General features: G+C 36.7%; 1 protein-coding gene across 1 annotated transcript in view; it reads right to left on the bottom strand.

Moving 5' to 3' along the window:
* Positions 1–19,006, bottom strand: part of SLX4 (SLX4 structure-specific endonuclease subunit) — a 1,828,351-nt gene extending 1,809,345 nt beyond the window's left edge. Inside the window, exons 1-2 of the mRNA XM_044089343.1 lie at positions 18,654–19,006; positions 2,275–2,878 (exon numbers count right to left, since the gene is read on the bottom strand). Coding sequence (XP_043945278.1) covers positions 2,275–2,665 — 391 coding nt within the window. The 5' untranslated portion in view covers positions 2,666–2,878; positions 18,654–19,006. The remainder of the gene's footprint in view (positions 1–2,274; positions 2,879–18,653) is intronic.
* Positions 19,007–20,808: the final 1,802 nt, after the last annotated feature.

Genomic DNA, 20,808 nt, shown 5'->3' with positions numbered 1-20,808 from the left:
TTCCAATCACTGCCAGGATGGATCAGGTGACTGGGGGCAGCTCCAACCAATAACAATCTGGGAAAAGGAGTGGGGATCTCTGATTGATGACTAGGCAAGGGGGCAGATTGGGAACAGAACCTGGAAAAGCCAGGTGAGGGGCAGGCACCAAATGCTCACAGCCCAGACAGGAGCAAGGGGGAGATTTGTTGATGGGCCTGATGGTTCCCATGATGCCTGGGTGCGGCTCTGCTGCCTTTCAGTAAGGAGACGGAAGGCCGCAGTAAATGTTCCCAAACTAAGCAGGAGAACCGATGGTACCAAATAATGTTAGGGACAGCTGGACAGCCTTGGCCACCAATCACTGTTTGGAAATGGAAATGGTTAGGTGCAGATGTCTCTTTTCATCAGTATCAGTGTGAGGGATGGAGGACTCAAAGCAATGTCAGACTTAATTATACTGCTGCTAAGAGAAGAATCGACAAGTTAGGATATTAACAGTATTATGTGGGACCTTCAGCAAACAGCAACCACTTCTAACAATCAAACACCTCCAAAAGCCAGGTATACTTAAAAGTACTTTGCAAAACCTTAGTTTAGATTAGTGTCATAGTGGTGGCGGTGTACAAATAAAATTTTCTATAATTCACTTTAGGCCTAGAACAAGTGTGGAACAAGGGATTTGTGCTACACATTAACATATGTATAAATCCCAGTTAAAGTAAGCAACCATCAGCACTTGGAGCTAAACATTAGGCAGAATGCCTGTAATTAAATATGCTACTTTCTTTAGAGAAAAGAAAAAAATCTGCTTGCAGTAACACCACATAAAATAAATAATTATAACAAACCATTTAACATTCGGACAGGACTGTATCATGCTTTATCTGTTTGTGTGTGTGTGTGTGTGTGTGTGTGTATGTGTGTATTAAACAAACCATAATTAGGAAGGCAGAGTTTGGCTTTTATAAAAGATAGTAACAATATGCACCAAGTTGCAACCAGTTTTATGAATTAAAGGGAAAATGTTTTAGTAACAAAACTCTGTTCACACAGGAGAAAAGAAGAGCAAAAAACCAGACCAGTACAATCAGTCCTGCAATTTTAATGAGAAGTGAGAATGTTGGTACCGTAGCTGTCTGCTAAAAGAGCCCTGTGTCAATTAAAATATCAATCTTCTTCCTATCTTTGCTGTCCATGTTAAACGTACTACATTGCACAGTGTCCCAGCATACACATGATTTCGGTCCACTTGGTTCTAAACTGCATACATGTCATGATTAAAAATCCAAGAATCTCAGAAATCACCTTAATCTATTTCCCCACTGCTTACTTGAAGGCTAAACAGTAGCAGCTCTGAAAACACTCACAGCCCACAGTGTCAGTTATTCTGCATTTCAATGTTAGGCAACAGAGAAGATGAAACGTTATAAGACCATAGGCACCTAAGTGATGTGCAATCTGCCAAAAATAAAGCAATTATTTTTTTCCACTTTCCTGCCTATATCACCCCTTCCATCTCAGGCATATTCTGATTTTCAGGGAAAAAACTACTTTTGTCTCAGTATTTTACTTGTTCTGTCAAAACCTGGAGATTTTTTTAAAAAAGAAAACAATGTTTACACTCGACAAATATTGGCAAATATTACAGTTACACATGTTTTACTGCAGAAAAAAAGGTTAATACATACACTATCAACTTTTCAAGTTAAGATCAGTATTTAAAATGTGGCCCTAATTTGGGGCTTTTGTCTTGGATTATTTTTGGCTTTGTTGCTGATTCTGTACTGAAGGTAAGAGGATAAGAGCTGTGATCCCAGCAATACAGCAGTAATTGTGTTTTATGTCACACCTCTAATCTGCAAACAAAAGCACAAAGAAACAAACAGGGCAGAACATTTAGATCAGATGAAGAACTTGCAACTGTTCTATCGTGGTAGAACTGATACTAATTAATTTCCATAGCCCCACCTATATCACTATCAAGTCTTTATTCAACTCCCAAATCAAGGCTAATTCATGGAACTGGGTATTGCTCAATTTAGAAACATGGCATTGCCCTACCTGTGTGATCTGATGAAGAAGCCAAGTGAAAAACTGCACACTGGGTATAACCACTACATAAATAAAACACTGTATTTTTTTCTAATCAATGCTTTCATTTTAGTAATGCTCTACAACCCAAAAATGGTGCTAATACTTAGTTATTAACATCTGTTAACAAGAACTAAATGCACAGAATGAAACAAAATTCACTTAATAAAATATTTAAACAGACTGACTTTATTGAATTACCTGATGCAGAACATTTAGGTTTCTCTGGGCCATGACCAGCACTATATGATGGCAACTGGTCCACATTCCCAGGAGCTTCTGAAGTCAGGTCATCAGGCTTGACTTTTCCTGTACGGATTTCAGTACTAGCTGCACCAGAAAATGTCCCAGTTTCACAAGTCCCTGACTTGGGCACTTGCACTCCATCTTCTTCACGGACATTGTTAGCTTTCACCCTGTTTCGTACTGTAGGCTTAGTACTGCCTTGCACTCGAGATCGAGCTGTCACACTTCTCTTCCCAACATGGGATGCACCTTTTGGTTGTCTTCTATGTCCTTCATCCACGTTCTTCTTCACCCTTTTCAAAAGTCTAGCACAGAGTTCATCAAAATCATCATCTGAGCTCTCCATTAAGGTTAAACTTTCCTTTAGAAACCTCAGCGGGACAATACTTTGAAACTATGGCATAGGCATGGTCATAGGGCTGTTTGGTGCTTGCCAAAAATGAAGCAGTACTTCTAAAAGTGAGGATGCAACATTGCCAACTTCAAATTAACTGGTAATTGGGATTCTCTATAAACACAAAGCCAAGTGACATGAGAAGGAATATGACCCTCCATGAAACTGCAAAACAAAACCAGAGACAATACATTAAAATGACAGAATATCACTCAAAGCAACCCAGTTGACGAGGATGGAAACAATCAGCACTTGCCAGTTAAAACAAATAACTCTATATTACTTACAAAGTTCTAAGGCATTTATTACAGACCCACTTACCGAACAAGGGTTCGATACAAGGACTGCTATCATCACAAGTAACTAAAAACTTAAATGATTCATAAACTTTTCAAGATGGCAGCAGTACTGTAAAAAGCAAAGAACAGAGCTCTGGACAGTGAATAATTTAAATTAATAAAAACCTGCAAACTTCACTAAAGTGTAACTAACAGAAACTGGTACCTGAAGTGTTTAAAGGAAAATTGCTCCTTAGAACTAAAAAATATTTTTCTTCTGAGCTATTTTAACACCTCAGAATCACTTAGACTGCTTCACATGCAATTTTACTGTTTTCTGTAAAATTGTTGCCTATAGGGCTTCACATATCAATGTGATCTTGTTTTTCTTCAAGCCTTTTTATTTCCCATAATCCATTTCAAGTCAGCTTTATAGGAGTCATGCTAAACATAAGGAAGCAGTGGTGTATTCTCATGCCATTGACATATAATGAAATTAGTGTCAGTCACTGTCATATTATATACCTTCTTTTATTTCTTGAATGGCCTTCTTTTGTGTGTGTATGTCTCAGGGCTTGTTTTACAGTACACGAAAGGAGTTATACAGCTGCAACCAAAAAAGTAGCTGAACTGCAGGCCTTTGTTCAGAGTATTTTTTTGTAATCCAAGATTAATAGATAGTCCCCTCTACAATCCCCCACTTACATTATAATATATATATATATATATATATATATATATATATATATATATATATATGGTTTACCTTCAAAATGTCAAATGCCATAATGTCTAATGCTCATTTGGTTGAAAAATAACATCTAAACCAAAAACATTGAGTGATCAAAATGTCTAAAATCATTTAATTGAAAAAGCAAGGAGATCACCTCTACTATTTTGCAGGGAGGCTGTGCCTCCCACACACACCCTACTTAAATATACCAACTCCGATATCGCACTACAGTGCAGAAATGGGCAAATTCGATAATTCTGACATTGTGAGTTTAGACTAATTTTATTTCAACATTTTGATAATTCAATATAGTGCATTCAACCAATTCATTTTCAACCATTTAGCATTCAACATTTTGAAGGTAAACATATATATATATATATATATATATATATATATATATATATATATACACACACACACACACACACACACACACACACACATACATACATACATACATACACACACACTTTTCCCACTTAGGTGTCAAAATTGTCACTGCTATGAAAGATCCTTGCAGTTTCTTGAATAAGTGACAACTGCTACACATAAGGAAAGGATCTGAAAGTAATCCTGTCCCTGGTGTGCCAGCAGTGGAAAGATTTATATGTTTCATTCATTCATTTATTTATACAGATAGCCAGTTAAAGTACTTCAGATTTCAATGTCCTAATGTTTTAATGAAACAGCACATAGCACACATAAGCTAAAGTAAATTCAGCTGTACATCATAGTTGCTGTTAGTTACTACATTTCCTTTGTTGATTAGAGAATTCTCTTGCACTCCACTTGTGTAAGGACTGACTCAATGTCAGCGGATGTCTATTCCCAAGGATCTGTGCACCAGCTATGCAACTTCTGCCAAAAGGATGTCACAAGAAAGTATAAAAGAACTTCTTATAAACAGTATCAGTGCACCTAGTTGATAGGGTTGCCACCTGTCTCACTTTCTGCAGAAAAGTCCTGATATGGACAGTTCTGTCCTATGGGGGGATATGAAAATGGTAAATATGCTGATACGTTACAAGAATTATACAAAAAATATTTTCTTACTTTGCTATAAATGTCACAGACATCTTTGATACTACATTTAAGTCATCTTAAAATGTACAGAAATATAAACAACAAACATTTAAAGTTTACAGCTTAGCATTTCAATACTGTGATGCTGCTTATGTAAATTTGTCAACAGAGGTAACAAATGCCACTAACTGATCTAATTGCTCTGTTTTGCTATAAAAGGCATGTCTATACAGGAAGCAGCTGTAAATCGTAAGTTCTCTTCCTCTCTGCAATAAAAACAGTGGGAAACAGTTTTATGCCTCTGTTGTCTTTTTTACAGCAGCTGTTGAGCTGTTAACACCGGCAGGACTAAATTACCCATGTAATATTGTCAGCAGTACCCGACTACAGAATTCTCTGTGTCTGTGGTATGTCATGTAGGCATACAAAAATTCATCTGCAAATTATGTGAGAAGTTGAGCTTAAAAACACGAGTGTTTTTTTTAACTTCCTTTGACTCCAAGGAAGGAAATTAAAGTTTTATAAAGTAAAAAAGGTTTCTGGTACCTACACAACACTGGAACCATACTGTAGGAAGAAAAGCAACTAAGAGTGAAGTTAAATTGCAGGATAATGTGGAGTTTTCCTTTAAGACATCCAGACGTTCAACAAAGAAAAGAAAAAGTGAAGTAAAAGGGAGAGCAACTGTGAAACCTCAGGAGACTGGAAGCAGCTTGGTGGAGAAGAGCCAAGAAAAGCTGATAATAACAGCTGAAGGATAAATCTTTTCAGTCACTCTCGAGGGAAAGACTGACCAAATAAACTCTGAGATTTTCAAGACAGGTGGTCCCTGCTGGAATGCAGGAAACAGAAGATGCTTTAACAGGCGTTCAAAGGAAATAGTTGATATGCTAATTGCCAAAAAGGAGATGAAAGAAAAATGGTCCGTCAGCAACTAAAATATAAACAAATGGCAAAGAAACTGGCTGAACTTGTGGATAGGTCATGCAGAGACAACACGGGTTTTACAGCAGTACAACAACAAAGTAGGACTGTAAAAGGACTTTACAAGAAAATGACTTGACACATGGACTGGAATTTCTACTGAAGATATTAAAATTTCAAGAGCACATAGAGTAAATATTCACAAACCGAGACTGAGAAAGCATTCAAGATCTATACTGATTAAACTGCAGACATAGTAGGAAGGAAATTCTGTTTTGTGGAGGAAGGGAACAATCAAACGTTTTCTTCCACTTATAAGTCTTTGCGGGAAAAATTTATTTTTGTATCTTGTTAATGCATCTTGCATTACTTCAAGTCTTCTACCTACACGGATGAAAAACCTACACAGACCCTTCACAGGCACAAGATGAACTAGCAAACAAAAAACAGATGGCGGCAGAATAAGGTGGTGCAACCAGTCAACAGGAGCAGAAAAGAAAACTATGGACAGAGAGAGAGAGTGAGAGAGAGAGAGAGAGAGAGACTTCTGCAAAGCTCTTTCCTGTGTTCCAAAAACAAAAAAGATGGACAAACAAAGGAGTTTAAACAGTTTTCAAAAAAGGGAAGACTCCATAAAAAAAGAATGCACTTGGAATAATGAATGAGGACATCACTTAAAAAAGCATAAATGTTTATATGGGAAATGATGTGCTATAGTCAATATATGAGTTGCAATGTAAATGACACCTTAAAACTACTGAATCAGAAAGTACAAGACAGAAAATAAAATACTTAATTCATATAAATGTAATCAAGTATTACACATTCAACTTTTACTTAAAATGAAAGTTTATATTTAACTGAATGGGGTGAGCCTTATTGTGTACTGACTGATAAAATTCCCTGTTCACAAACTGCAAACTATGTTTATATTGCTTTTAATAAGATTGCCATGAAGTTGTGGAAGACAGGGTGGAGAGAAGTACATGTTTGATGAAAGAAAAGGAGAATTAAGTTTATGTGATGTAAAACCTTTACGATCAGTAACTATCTGTGTTCATTAGTAAGTACGAAGCTAACTGTCCTTGCAGGACATTTTAGGCCTAGTCAGTTTCCCTTTTTGGACTCAAATTAACCTATCCTATTTGGTTTGAGATTGGCCTTACTAATCTCATTGTCGATAATTACATATTACCTTGACAATAACTGTGATCATACCACAAAAAAGTAACTAATCAATAGAAAAAGAGCAGCACCAAAGATATTTGAAGAAAATACAGGCAAATGAATCCGGACATGGAAAACTTTACAATACAAAAAATAAGAAGACAAAGAGGAAAAGTAGAAAATGAGATCAGTAATGGAGGAATTGAAGGACTAGAAACTAAGGTTATGGAGTACCTCAAAAGTGAAGGATTCAGTGTAGAAAATCTAATTCAGAAAGCACCACAAAAGGATAGAGCAGTGGAACTCCAAATTAAGGGGAAACCAGTGGAATGGGACGCAATCTGTCAGGTGCCATATGAAGATATTTTGCAGCCTTCCACAGGAAATGAGTATACACATTCACTTGAAGCTGGACAGCACGGGAAGGAACAGGAAACTGTGGAAACTCTGCCACAGTTAATGTTGAGGAGTGATAGGCCAGTGAGTTTTCATATGACAGAGCAACGGATATCAAAGGATGAAATTGAAGAGAATGTGCCACAGGAAGATGCAACAGAACTTTCTATAGAATGCCCGCAGGAAATGGAAAACAAAAAATGGACCCTCAGTTTAAAAGGAAACGAGCTAAAAAAAAAAAAAAGTTATTTGACTTAACAGAGATAGACATATTAAGATCAATGAAATAAATAAGGTCAATGAAAGAAATAAACTGCAAAAGATCAATAAAACCAAAAAAAAGTCAGAAGTTTGATAAAAAAAATGAACACAATAATTAGGATTGTCCATAGAGATCCATGCAATGCAACAGAAGTAAACAGGATATATTACTGTGCAGCTAACTCAATAACTGATAAATTTCTATCACAAGAACACAGAGTAGTGAGGGAGAGAAATGGGTATCGAATACTGTATCGAATAGAGAAAACTATAAAGCAACAGCAACTAAGACAAGGAGTGTCACTGTTAGAAGAGTATAGAAGAGGGAACAGATCAACAAAACTACGTAGAAAGATAGACATGATAAAAGCAATGAGCAGTATTAGAACAGATCAAAAACGTAGAAGATACTCAGATAAATATAAAGGAAAAGTACATAATAGGCAACTTACTGATGACCCAAGAAAGTTTTATAGAGAATTAGGAAACAAGGTAAAAGGAATTGCAAGATCACCAAAAAAGAAGAAATAGATACATTTTGAAGTATCTATGAAGATCCTTTGGAACATAAAGATTCTAAATGGATAGAACAAATAAAAGAGAGAATAAGAAGTTTAAAGGTACAGGATATGAAATGGGATGAAGTAACAGCCAGAGAGATTGAAACAAAGTTAAGAAAAGTCTCAAATTGGAAAACCCCAGGCCAAGATGCAGTACCTAACTTCCGGTTAAAAGTATTAACATCTCTGCATGAAGATTTAGCCATGAGTAAGAACTATTCATATATGCACCCAGAGCAGACACCAACCTGGCTAACAACATGAAAAACAATGCTCCTACTCAAGAGTAAACTTGCAAGCTACCCTAAAAATTATAGACCAATAACTTGTCTTCCGACAACGTATAAACTATACACTGGAATTGATGCCGACATAATCTATGGTCATTTAGAAGAAAACTCAATTATGGCAATAGAACAAAAGGGCAATAAAAGAAAGTCATACGGAACCAAGGATCATTTGCTGTTAAATAAAGTCATAGTGGAGAACTGTAAAAAGGGGAAAATTTAAGTATGGCATGTAATGACTCAAAAAAAGCATTTAATAGTATCCCACATTCATGGATAAAAAGAGTGCTTAAAAATGTACAAGATACGTCCTACACTAATCAGTTACATTACAGTGACCATGAAACAGTGGCAGACCACTCTGCAGTTAAGCCATGATAAAGGACAAATTATTATTCCAGGGATAAAAATTCAAAGGAGTATATTCCAGGATGACTCTCTGTCACTGCTGCTATTCTGCTTTGCCCTTAACCCATTAAGCTGTCTACTTAACAGCTTAGGCCAGGCCATGGCTATAACTTGGCTCCTAGAAAACAACAGTATAAAAAGACTTCTCATCTACTCTTTGTTGATGATTTGAAACTGTATAGCTCATCATATGAGGAACTGAAAGTATAACTGCAAATGGTCAAAACTTTTTCAGATGATAGAAGAATGTAATTTGGTCTTGATAAATGTGCAAAAGCAACCTTTAAAGCAGGAAAACTGCAGAACCAAGAAAACATCAGTTTGAGACAAGAATGTGATATAAAAGAACTTGTGCAAGAGGGAGTGTATAAATATTTGGGAACTGATGAAAGATCAACAATAGAACATGAACAAATGTGAAAAAAACTTAGTAAGGAGTACTTTAAAAGGCAAATTAATCCTGAAAACACCAATGACATCTAGGAACAAAATCCAAGCTATAAACTAATTCACTCTTCCTGTCCTGACTGGACCCAAAATGTGTCAAGCTATAAACTAATTTACTCTTCCTGTCCTGACTGGACCCAAAATGTGTTGGACAGATTAGAAGAAGAAGAAAAGGCCTCTTGATTATAAGACTTCTCAAGGCCTGTTTCAAAAAATAACAGTTAGAAAACAGACAGCTCATAGAAAACATGAGATTGTCTGCTATACCAAACAAAAAAAATGGAAGGAACAGACTACTTCATGAAACCACAAATAATCAACTGTACTGGTATTTCACAATAGGATTTGTCACCTGAAAGGGCACATCTAGTATATGCTCCAAACCTGGCCAAGCGAAAGCAGCCATGACCTGTATTAGTAAAGCTGCAAATCTATCAGCAGAAAAAGTTGATCTTGACAAAACTGCAGCAGAAGTGAAAATATTAAAATTGGAGTGTGTTTGTGGAAAATGATTACTCACTGTACACTGTACACCAGGCAGAAGAGAAGAAAATTCATCCCAGCAATAAAGGAATGCCAAGAGGCAGGTGCGAGATTCAAGCTGCTGTATCCAGCTGTCTTCAGAATATTTCTTTTGGAGGATCAAAGACATTTTTGGATGCAGAACAGGCAAAGAATGAAATAAAAAAAACTTTACCCAACAAAAAGTAAGCTAGCAAACAGAAGCATACTCTGTTTCTCATTCTTCTGACAACACAGCTCACAGAATTACTTTGCCAATGAAACCTTTTCCAGTGTTCCAAAGGAAAAAGCTTGAGACACAGAAAAAAGTGTGGGAGTTGACCAGAAGAGTCAGCGGTACACTGAACTGGAACCAGAGTCTAGTTTTGGGAGATGGAGATCAACAGGAAGACCACCAGCAACAGTGAAATTAGTGAATAAATGGGAGACATTAAAGTATCAGTCATATTTGTGAAATATGATTTTGGAAGAAAACTGTTTGAGAAAGACTGGACTCTTGTTGACTTTGTTAAACTTGTGTGCAGACTGTAAAGCATATACTCTACTCAGTGTCATTAATATCTGGAAGGACACTAAAAGGAAAAAAGTAACAAGTATTTTTGTTTCTTATTAGTACTTACATAAGGCACATTATGCTATAAACTGCATGTTATATATAAGAAAGTAGTTTTTTTGTATAGAGTAGTCAGGGGTATTTTAAATCTTTGTATGTGGGGGGGTCATGAGTGACTGCTGTACATGTTAAACATATTAAAGTAAACAAGTACTAAGAAATATAGACGTTAAAGGATAACAATTGAAGAAATGTTGGAGAAAAGCAAGTTTGAGGTTAATATTATTTATTTATTCACTTTTTGACATCTGGTTACCAGGAAAGTCCTACTGGGTCGAATCCCATTTTCAGAGGAGGCCTGGGAGAAAAGCTCCAAATTATTACAAAACAGTTTAAGAACAATAACTATAAAATCTTCAAAAAATAAAATTAAAAAAACCTGCAATTTAAATAATTATAACAAATTAGACAATATAAAAACATTGGTTAAGAATGGATACAAGGTATATGACAATCATTTAATATTAGAGAAATTTTAGACAATTTGTAGATAAATTAAAGGCAAGTTAGTGTACTACAAAAAGGAATTGTAATATGAAATGAGTGATAAGCTTATGGTGTATTTAGAGAAAAAGTCAGGGAAGAGAATTAGATAGCAGTAACGAAGAAAGTGAAAAAGTGAGAGTAAGGAAGTATAGGGTATGAAAAGGTACTTGTTCACATTTAGGGATATAGTTTATCCTGGTTTTGAGCAAGAACAAAGCCAGATTTTAACTAGAAAGTCTTTCAGAGTGGTTTTGAAAGATGAGAGGGATGGTATAGACCTAATGGATTCACCAGCACATCAAAACAATATAATACTGATATCTATATTTACATCTATCAATACATACCAGAACACCAGCAACTCACATTACATACATATGTGTTAAAGGGAAACACTCAGCATACAAAAAGCAAACACTACCAAAATCTTTTCACTGTTTTACGCAGTCAGCATACAAAAAGCAAACACTACCAAAATCTTTTCACTGTTTTACGCAGTCTTAGAACAAACAGAAATGTAATATATGACACATACCTGTTCTATAAAGGAAGATATTAACCAAGTTTAAGAGGAGACAACACTGAGGGGGATATTTAGAAATACATTCTACTACAGTGACACTCCCACCCTCAGTTCAATTTATAAGTGACAGCAATCAGTTAATAGCCAAAACAAAACAATTAAAGAGATGAAAGTAAAACATGCTGTCTGTCATTTCCTGAGACTAAATAATTGGCATATGCTGTATAGTCTACTGGTCAAGCAAAAGGGGACAGTGGCCAACTTAGTACGAGGTCCTTAGAGTGCATGGACTATTATACAGAGACTTTCAATCACACAGCAGGCATGTATTTAACTAATTAAAGTTAATACACAGCAATGCTCTTCATGATAAATATGCTTACATTAAACAATGACAAAATTCTCAGTAAACTTGTAAATGTAGGGCCTTGTTATAGAGCTCCTGCAATATTGAGGTATTGAGGTCAGATGCAATGACAGCAGGCTCTGCTCTATGAAGAAAGACAGCTTGGGCTGCTGGGGTGTAAAAGTGCACTAATTATTATGCATAATTAAAGATATATTCCCTTATTTTTACAATAGTGAATACCTAGAATAATGCCCTTGGCTTAAGTTAAAAATAAGTGTTTTTGTAAGCACATAGGCTTGACAAATAAGACAAAATTATGAAAGCCATGAAAATACTATGTTTCTTACATCTGCAAAGATATTAGCTTGTTTTTTCTTTCCATTAGCAAATGTTCAGTGGTAATCAAGAAGTCTGCAGGTGAAAGCAGTTGTACATTCTGTTCTGAGGGAAATTTATAAAGATTCACTGCCAAGTACTTTTACATGGAGATGAGCTATCTGCCAGTGCAAGCAATTAATCTTGAGAGTTCTGAGCATTCTTTGTTGTGAGAAAAGCAAAACTTAAAGGCACAATGGAAAGCAGTTCAGTGAAAAATAAAATTGTAAACTAAAAATAAGGCTGCTAGGGAGGCTGCTATCTCTTAACACTTTAAAACATTTAATAGAACAGTGTACAATTTAGCTTTATTTAAAGATAGCCAGTGCACCTTTTCTTAGGGCTAAAAGTTAATGTTTTCTGAAAGCATACAAGTTGTTTTTTTACATATGGAAGGAGAGCACAGATATTAAAAGATCTGTATAAGTGGGAACACAGGCTGCAGCATGCGCTTTAGCATGAATAACCGTAATTTTAGGTTAGGTAATGCATGTGGGTGCAACTGTCGATTTGAGCCAATTGTTCCTATCTGAAGGGTTACATTTCATTTTCTGAAGATGAACACAGTTGTATGTGCCTACTCTAAGTTAATAGGGGATTGGGTTGCTCAGAAAATTTATTTAGTTTTTTGTTTGAGAGTTTTCACAAAAACAAAAAGTCTTATGTGACAGTTTCAAGTGGAGATGAAGAAATAACTGAATAAAAGATAAACCTGACAAACATTAATGTGTGCAAGTAACACGCGCGCCCCAAAAAAATGTCTTGTATATTAGGTGGGGACGATAGCTTTTTACCACAATGGTTATGCTATCGATATCATCTTGGAACGTAAAAGGCCTTACAGGTATAAGCAAAAAGGAAAGAGTATTGAATTACATTAAGAAAAGAGCGCAAATAACGCTGTTACAGAAGGCATATTTGGAAAGAAATGAGCATGTGAATTTGACAAACAAATGAATGTGAGGACTGAAGCAGAACATTGGTGACAAAGGATAACTGCTAGAGGGGCTCCAATAGTGACAGAACAGGGGTGAAAAGGCAATAATTGTAGATTTGTGGTAGAAATGGTCTATTAGCAAGGAAGGATTACATAGCCATGTATTTATATTCCACTAAAAACTGCTATTATGGAGTTTAAGAAAATTTGGGGAGAAAATCAACTTTCAGCAGGGAATATTACTTATACATAGGGACTGGAACTTGATCTGTAATAGTGATGATGTATCAGGGGGACCTGGAAGGGAAAATGTGACAAAAAAGGAAAGACTTATAAAGAAATTTATGAAAACTTCTGGTAAGAATGATGTGAATACAGCAGTAGGAACTTGGACAGAATTTATATATTATTCCCCACAGTACAATACCTGAGACAGACTAAATAAACATTATATTTCATAACATATAGAAGTGTCAGATCATGCAGTGATAAAAACCAAAATAAAATGCAGATTAATGAAATAAAACTGAGACACTGGCACTATCCCACCTACCTGTTAAAAAAGAGGAATTTAAGGAATGGGTAGTGAAAATTATTCTAGAGTTATTGAGGAAGACAGAAATATCTTTAGAAGTTATAGTTTTTGAGTGGGATAAAATGAAAATGGAGTTTAAAACAGGGTAGAAACAAACAGAGAGATATGGTTAAGAAGTAATAGGAATTACTTACAGGGGATGACAAAGGTTAAAGTATGGCAGAATAAGGGGGAATCTAAGAACAAGAGGTGCAAATCCAGAGCGCTAAAGAGAAAATAAAGCAGTATCTAGATAATATGCATGAGTTTAGGAAGATTGCTGTTAAACAACTAATTGTGATAACAGCACAAAAACATTTAGCACATCAATTTAGACAGGAAACATAACCACATATCCTGTAGTGGTATTAAGAGATATTTTGGAACTGTTATTAAAATTTCTATAAAGTACAAAAATGTTTAAATCAAGAAAGTACAAATTTAAATATTTGTGAAATATTTAATTATGTCAAGGTTAAAGGTAGATGAGGCTTAACAACTAACAGTTAAGACAACAGGCGTTGATAAAAAGTGTGATGTATACTCAATCTTCAGGAAAATCTCCAAGAACATATGGTATTCCTGTGGATGTCTGGACATTACGAGGTTAGAAAGTAATAAAGATTTAGAAGGATTTAACAGTATTTTAAAAGGAGGAGAGGCACTGGATTTTGGAAGAAGATTGTTAAGACTCATATAAATGGTATGCTAATCAAGAAAAGTTGGCTTTATTTACAGACGATATTATTTCTTACCTGATGCTAGTTATCTGGCAGTGTAAAACTTAGCTCTAGATGATTGTCATTGAAGAAGTGACACTCTGACCCATATGCAAAAATGGAAAAGGGGTTGTAGATGGATGGATCCATCCATCCATAAAGGGACATCTGAGTGTTGTGGTTTAGTCTTTTGGAAATATAAATTTAAATTTTATAAAAAAAATTATAAATTTTAATATAAATTTTTTAAAGCTAAAACTAAGGCTAAAACCATAAATTACACAAACTGGTTCAGCAGTACCCATACTTCTGGGGGCAAAATAAGATAAAGTAATTAGGAGTATGGATTAAAAAGGCTTTGGTTATGGCAGTTAGGTATACTTGAAAAAAGATTGAACAAAAGACAATACAAAATCAGAGAAACTGGAAGCCCTTCTTTATGGATATGGATAGTAAGATACAAGCACTGAAATGTTCTTAGTCCCTTTAGTTCTATACACGGGTCAACCAGAGCAGAGGATGTGGACATAATTGCTAAATAGTTGAAGGAATTTTCAGGGAGGGAAAGAGGACAAGAGTTAATCTTTCCATTAGAACAAGGTGGTTTCAGATTACCTGATTTGAAGGGATATTTTTGAGCTACACAGTTAAGGCTCATATACATAATGTAAGCATTAGGTTAGAATTCAAAATGTAATGTTGATGAAATGGGGGGGGGGTCGAGAAATAAAGAGAATGGGACTTCAGATGTAGATCTTTGAGGATTGTGATAACACTATACAGAATATTACACTCATAAAGTTGAAGAAAGTATTCTAAGAAATAAGCCAACACAAAAATGGAGAAAGGAGATTTTGCAGTAGGGATGACTGCAAGTAGGGATGCAGAAAATAGGCACGAGGGGGCTGGAATTTTCTGAAGAAACTGTCAGAAGTTCCAAAGTATTGGGAGCAAATAACTAGACAACAAAGGGTAAGAGTGGGATGAGGCTAAGACAACATCTGGACTGCAGGTTAGTCAGTCTTCCATACCAGAGATCAATATCAGAGTATAGGCAAAGAAAAAAGGATATGAAAATTTTAAGTGAAAGATCTGCACTGGTAGAGTTTTTAGTTGAATCTAAAACAGAAGCTAAAAAAGAGCAAATGTAGGCCAGCTTCTAAATGGTGGCGCTTTGTCAAATTTCATAGGTTTGGATTTCAAGTATGTGCTCTCCTTTCTCAGAAATTCTGGAACTTATGTTTGTGCAGGACCTATTCAGAAGTTTGACACAGACTGCAACAATGACAACGCAATTAGCACAGTAAAACCATGACCTAGGGTAACAATATATGGGATAATGTATAGTGATAATAGATGTTACCAGATGACAAATGTGACCTCAAAAGAAAAGCTGAAGAAGCCAAAGTCACCTTAAAACATCAGTAATTGACATGTTAAATTACCATTTACAGGGCAGTGACCAGTTCTCTCATCAACTGTCCTATTTTGGTGGAATGTTCATATTTTCAGGTCTCATTTACCCCTGCATAAAATGCCCCTATTTCTGGACATATGTCCCTATTTTCAGACTTGACTTACCCCTTCATATAATTTTCAGAACCCCCTTCATCACATGGGATTTTTGAAGTTGTCTAGCACACAGAAAACCAACATACTAATGGCAGCAATAAAGTAAAGGAGGCTTATTGGTCTAGGGATATGATTCTCACTTACAGTGAGAGAAGTCCTGGATTCAAATCATGGACAAGCCCAGCATCTTACTGCAAACTGGAGGTTAGCTTAATAGTTAAAAGATGTTCAATTCACAGACGTAAGGTGCAGGGTTTCACTCTCATTTTTAAGGGATATTGTCTGGGCTTACAATGGCTCGCAAGGGCAGCTAGCTTAATATTTATCAATGAAACTAAAAGTTGTTTTAATTCATGTTTCTGGTAGAAAGCATTCTCTGTGTCTTTCCTTTACCTTAAGAGTTGACCCAGTAGTCAGGGATTTGGGAACATATGTAGACAGCAATCTGGCCTTTGACCAACACGTGGCCAAGGTAGTAAGAAAATTATGTCACCCAACCTATAAGTAAGGACATGGTCCAAGTCCAAGGAAGCCATATCACTACTTTATTCTGCCCTTATCAAACCCATCATTAAGTATAATGCCCCTTCAGCAAATACCTGACTGGACATATGCAACAGCTGGGGCACCCACACAGGTTCCTTACCAGGAGAATCCAAGGGTACAAACACATTATCCTATACAGATCACCTTATCACAACACTTGGTCTCCTACAGGTTACTGACAGGCGATCTATGCATGGCAAACAAGGCATCCTCAGATCAGATCCAGCTTTGATGGACCTTTCGCACATCTGCAAAATGAACAGAATCAAAACCACTGGATCCAAGAATTTAAATTTTGCTTGTGACATAACTAACTAATTGGTGAGTCAGATATGTGTCTCAGAGGATCTCCATGCTCTGGAACAGGCTCCCCATCCATGTGAAGCAAAGTCCATCCCTAACCCTATTTAAGTGTAACCTTGACCAATGGCTGAGAAATCAGAGATTCACCTCAGGTCTAGCCCCCATATCTGTGACAGGGGCATACCATAATGCCCAAACTAACATACTCCACCATAACCTCTAGAAACTTCCTAACATATCCCATCAAGCCCATGATACATAGTGACACAAGTGGGTTGGAATGCACAGCTAGGCTTATAAAAGCCCTGGTGATCGTTAGCCTAGTATATAGCAATGAACATAAAATTAAATTACATAGGATGATAGAATTTTGCAATACAGTTCATTAAAGTCTAGAGATTTTACAGTGGCTCTCTGCCAATGTGCTTATATTTTTTTCCATAACTGTTGTCACTCTCTGTTTTTAAAACATGTTTCTGATTAGTATTCCACATTCCAACTGGAAGAAGGAAGAGTTCTGATTAGTATAATACTTGAACACAAAATTGCACATATGTCTGAAGTTTCCTATTTTTCAAGAGCCTTTGTTCCTGTTTATAATGTCTACCGGTTGAGAGGTATGGCAGTGATCAGAGAGTTTAGAAAGGAAAATTTTATTTATTTTACATTTGTTTACCGGGAAAGTCCGACTGGGCATGGATCCCATTTTCAGGCCCAGGGAGAAAAGCTCCACAAAGCTTAGTACAATAAATATAATACAGATGTTAATAAAAGACACAGAGTTAAAAAGTTAATAAGGTACAGTTTCTAGGCCAAGAAAGGAGCACAGTGTATTGCAATAAACAATACAGCTGAAACGACATCTTGTTCAGTAATTTGATTACATTCATTAGTGGCTATTACAGTAAACATACATTAAGAGTATAGAAAGGAGTTGTTGCAAGCTTTTATAGAACGTTACAGTATGATATGATCTAATTAAGTGAAGCTACCCAGGGTCAGAACAATTACATAACCAAGAACTAGACCGGATGAGGCTTTTTCATTATTTTTGTTTTCAGTGGTCCTAAATTGCCATTTTTAATTCTTCTTAGCTTTTTTGTGATATTTGTCACCCTCAGAAAGTGCCTATTGTAAGCTTGCTTGTAATCGATTTTTTTCTTTAAAGAATACATGGCACACTTACGAATAGTTATGATATAAACATCACATTGAAAACAGGTACCTTACAGAACTGAAATCTAGCCACACACCACGAACTTGTCAATGACATATCGGTTACGATTACAATGCTGCTTGAAATGTTAAAAGTTTATATACATTATCTGGCTTTGTTTACTTTTGATAACATTCATTTGGTTCAACGAAGCTTAAATCACGGCGGAGCAACGAATAAACAACAATGCATTTTTCTGACATATAAACTGGAATTCTGTTTCGATACATTAGTGTAGCTTCCAAAAAGTGCAAAGTTCACTATAAATACAGTTCAACAACATTGCTAAAGTGCTGCATGCTTCCGTAAAATAATGGAAATAGTTTTTTTCGGCATGCTATTTTTATTTACTTTGCTGTCCTGCTCAAGTCATCATGTCCCTCAGTTAGCACCTTTGTCACGGTTTCTGTCAAGACTCTCAAAAATGAACGCCAGTGTTATTTAGCGAAGGTTCTCAAGTTATAATTATGCAACATATATTGTATATGATATACATAAGTGATAACAACGCTTTAGTACAGCTGTCAAATATGCGATGTGGATAACTATTAACTGTCATCAACCAAGTTGTCACAAGCAAGCAGAATAAAACCTAAAGCTGCATCGCGTTTTCTTTTGTTATTTTCTCAAAAATATATAGTGGTGATTAATCGCTGTTTTCAACTACGCAACAAGGTAAAGCAAACTTTCAGTTATAGCACAGCACACTAGTACTTACCAAAGCATTCCTTTATATTTAACTACGGCCCCTTATCCGGCAACAGAACAAACTCGCAAAGCTACTTCCGGTACTGTTTTCCGGTTCGTTTCGTGTTTTAACCCCCAAAAGAATAGAGCGACGTTTTTCCTGAAATGTATTTGATGAAGCTCATTGAGGTCTTTCACTAACGACTGGTGCACTTCTTCATGGTCCATATCTAATGCTCCAAAGTCAGAGACGTGTTGGCTTTTTGTAAAGTCCAACAATTAATCAGGAATGCGTTATGAAATAGTAACTCCATTTGTGTTACAAGAAATATATTCCCAGCGTCTAACTTGATAGAGTCGTTACTGCTAGTACTTGTAAGGCTTTATATAAATTACTGTCTCGTGGCAATAGATGAGGATAGCTCTGAACCTTCTGATTCCATCCCCAAAATGCGAAACACTGTGGTCGTCTCATAATGAGGAATTAATGGGCAAAACACGAAGCGATTAATAACTAGCTAACAACTCAACAAAGAAACTCACAACGCGGTTAAGCTGTGCTATTTTGTACTCACAAAAAGTTCTGATGAATGTATATGATTAATTACTATCGATGTCAGTTAAAAGCAATCTTGATGAGTATATGGCAGACCCTTTCAGTGTGAAACAGCTTGGAACAAGTACTTTTTAAAACTCAAAAACTGAGGAACATCCGTCTTGAAGTAAAGTTGAGAGGTTTGTAGATGTGGGATAGCTCCAGTGTACTTCCCAGCTGTTCCTGATTTTGCAGGCGTGCTTAAGTTTTGCCCCATATTTTTGTCGTGACAGAATTATTGATCTTCTGGTAAATCATTGTGGACTACATGAAAAGAGACATAGAGGAGCTCTCTGATTATGTAGCCCAGGCAGGTATGACCCTAACCCTGAGCAGTATCCTTCCTTCACCAAGAATGATGCCACAATATAGAGACAAGATGATCAGCTTTAACAATTGGCTTAATGTCTGGTGTCATTCAAAGGGGATCCAGTGTCTGTCTGCCTGGGATGACATGCTTGACAAGCCATGCTGCTTCAAGGGACGGCTTGCACCTGTCACCCTGGGATTCCGGATATTGGCTAAGGCTCTTGCCACCCCATAGTGCCTTTTTAGGCAAGGCTCAAATTCTAAATCTACCACCCTAGAAAACAAAAATGGGAAGAAACTGAGGGTAATGCTGCTCAATGCCAGAAGTCTAAATCTCAAAATGCACGCACTCGAGGCCCTTCTCAGTATGGAGAACATCGATGTCTGTGCTGTAACTGAAACCTGGTTCAAGGCTCCTGAGAGCACCCGGCACTATTAGGTTTTACCTCATATCATGCGTTCGGCCCCAAAACCCGGACCACACCACAAAAGGAGGGTGTATCCATATTCATAAAGGATACCCGCACCTCCAGGTTGGTGGCAACGCAAGCTTGGAAACCATCCAGGTGCAACTAACCATAGGCAAAACTGCTCTACAAATTGTAGCATGCTACAGGCCACCCTCTCAAACTCAGGAACCCCACACAGCCTTCCTGAAGACACTGGAGGGTATAAATGTATCTCCAAACACCATCATATTGGGTGACTTCAACTACCCGAATATAGACTGGGAACATTACTCAAGCCCTAACTTTCTAGCCCAACGGTTCCTGGAGTTCATAAATTCAAATGCCATGGAACAGCTAGTCACTGTTCCCACAAGAGGAGAAAAATATACTAGATCTCATTGTCACAAACATGGGGACAAAATGCTCCACACCGGAAGTATATCCCTCATTGGTGAGATCTGATCATAAACTAATCTCACTGGAAATCCACATCCCGCCCCCACCCCAAACAAAAGACCATAGTGAAGAACTTCTCTAAAGCAAACTTCACACTACTCAAGACTGGTGTGGTATCCTTCAAGGCCCCTGAGCCAGAGGAAACCACAACCCAAGCTCTGGAAGCCCTTACAAATGCCTTCTATGAACACCTCCAGGACTGCATGGATCAGGCAATCCCAAATAAAACCAAGACTCTTTCCACAAAGGGCAAGCGTCCAGTCTGGTGGACCCCAGCCATTAACAAACTTTACAATAAGAGGAGAAAGCTATTACGTGATAGAACAAAATCCATAAAAGGGAAGTCACCCTGATCATTATTAGTAAAAAAATACGAG

This window comes from Protopterus annectens, chromosome 12.part0 (genome assembly GCF_019279795.1).
Source record: "Protopterus annectens isolate FY-2018-M chromosome 12.part0, PAN1.0, whole genome shotgun sequence".
NCBI classification, from domain to species: domain Eukaryota; kingdom Metazoa; phylum Chordata; order Ceratodontiformes; family Protopteridae; genus Protopterus; species Protopterus annectens.
This window is presented reverse-complemented; position numbering and strand designations above follow the sequence as displayed.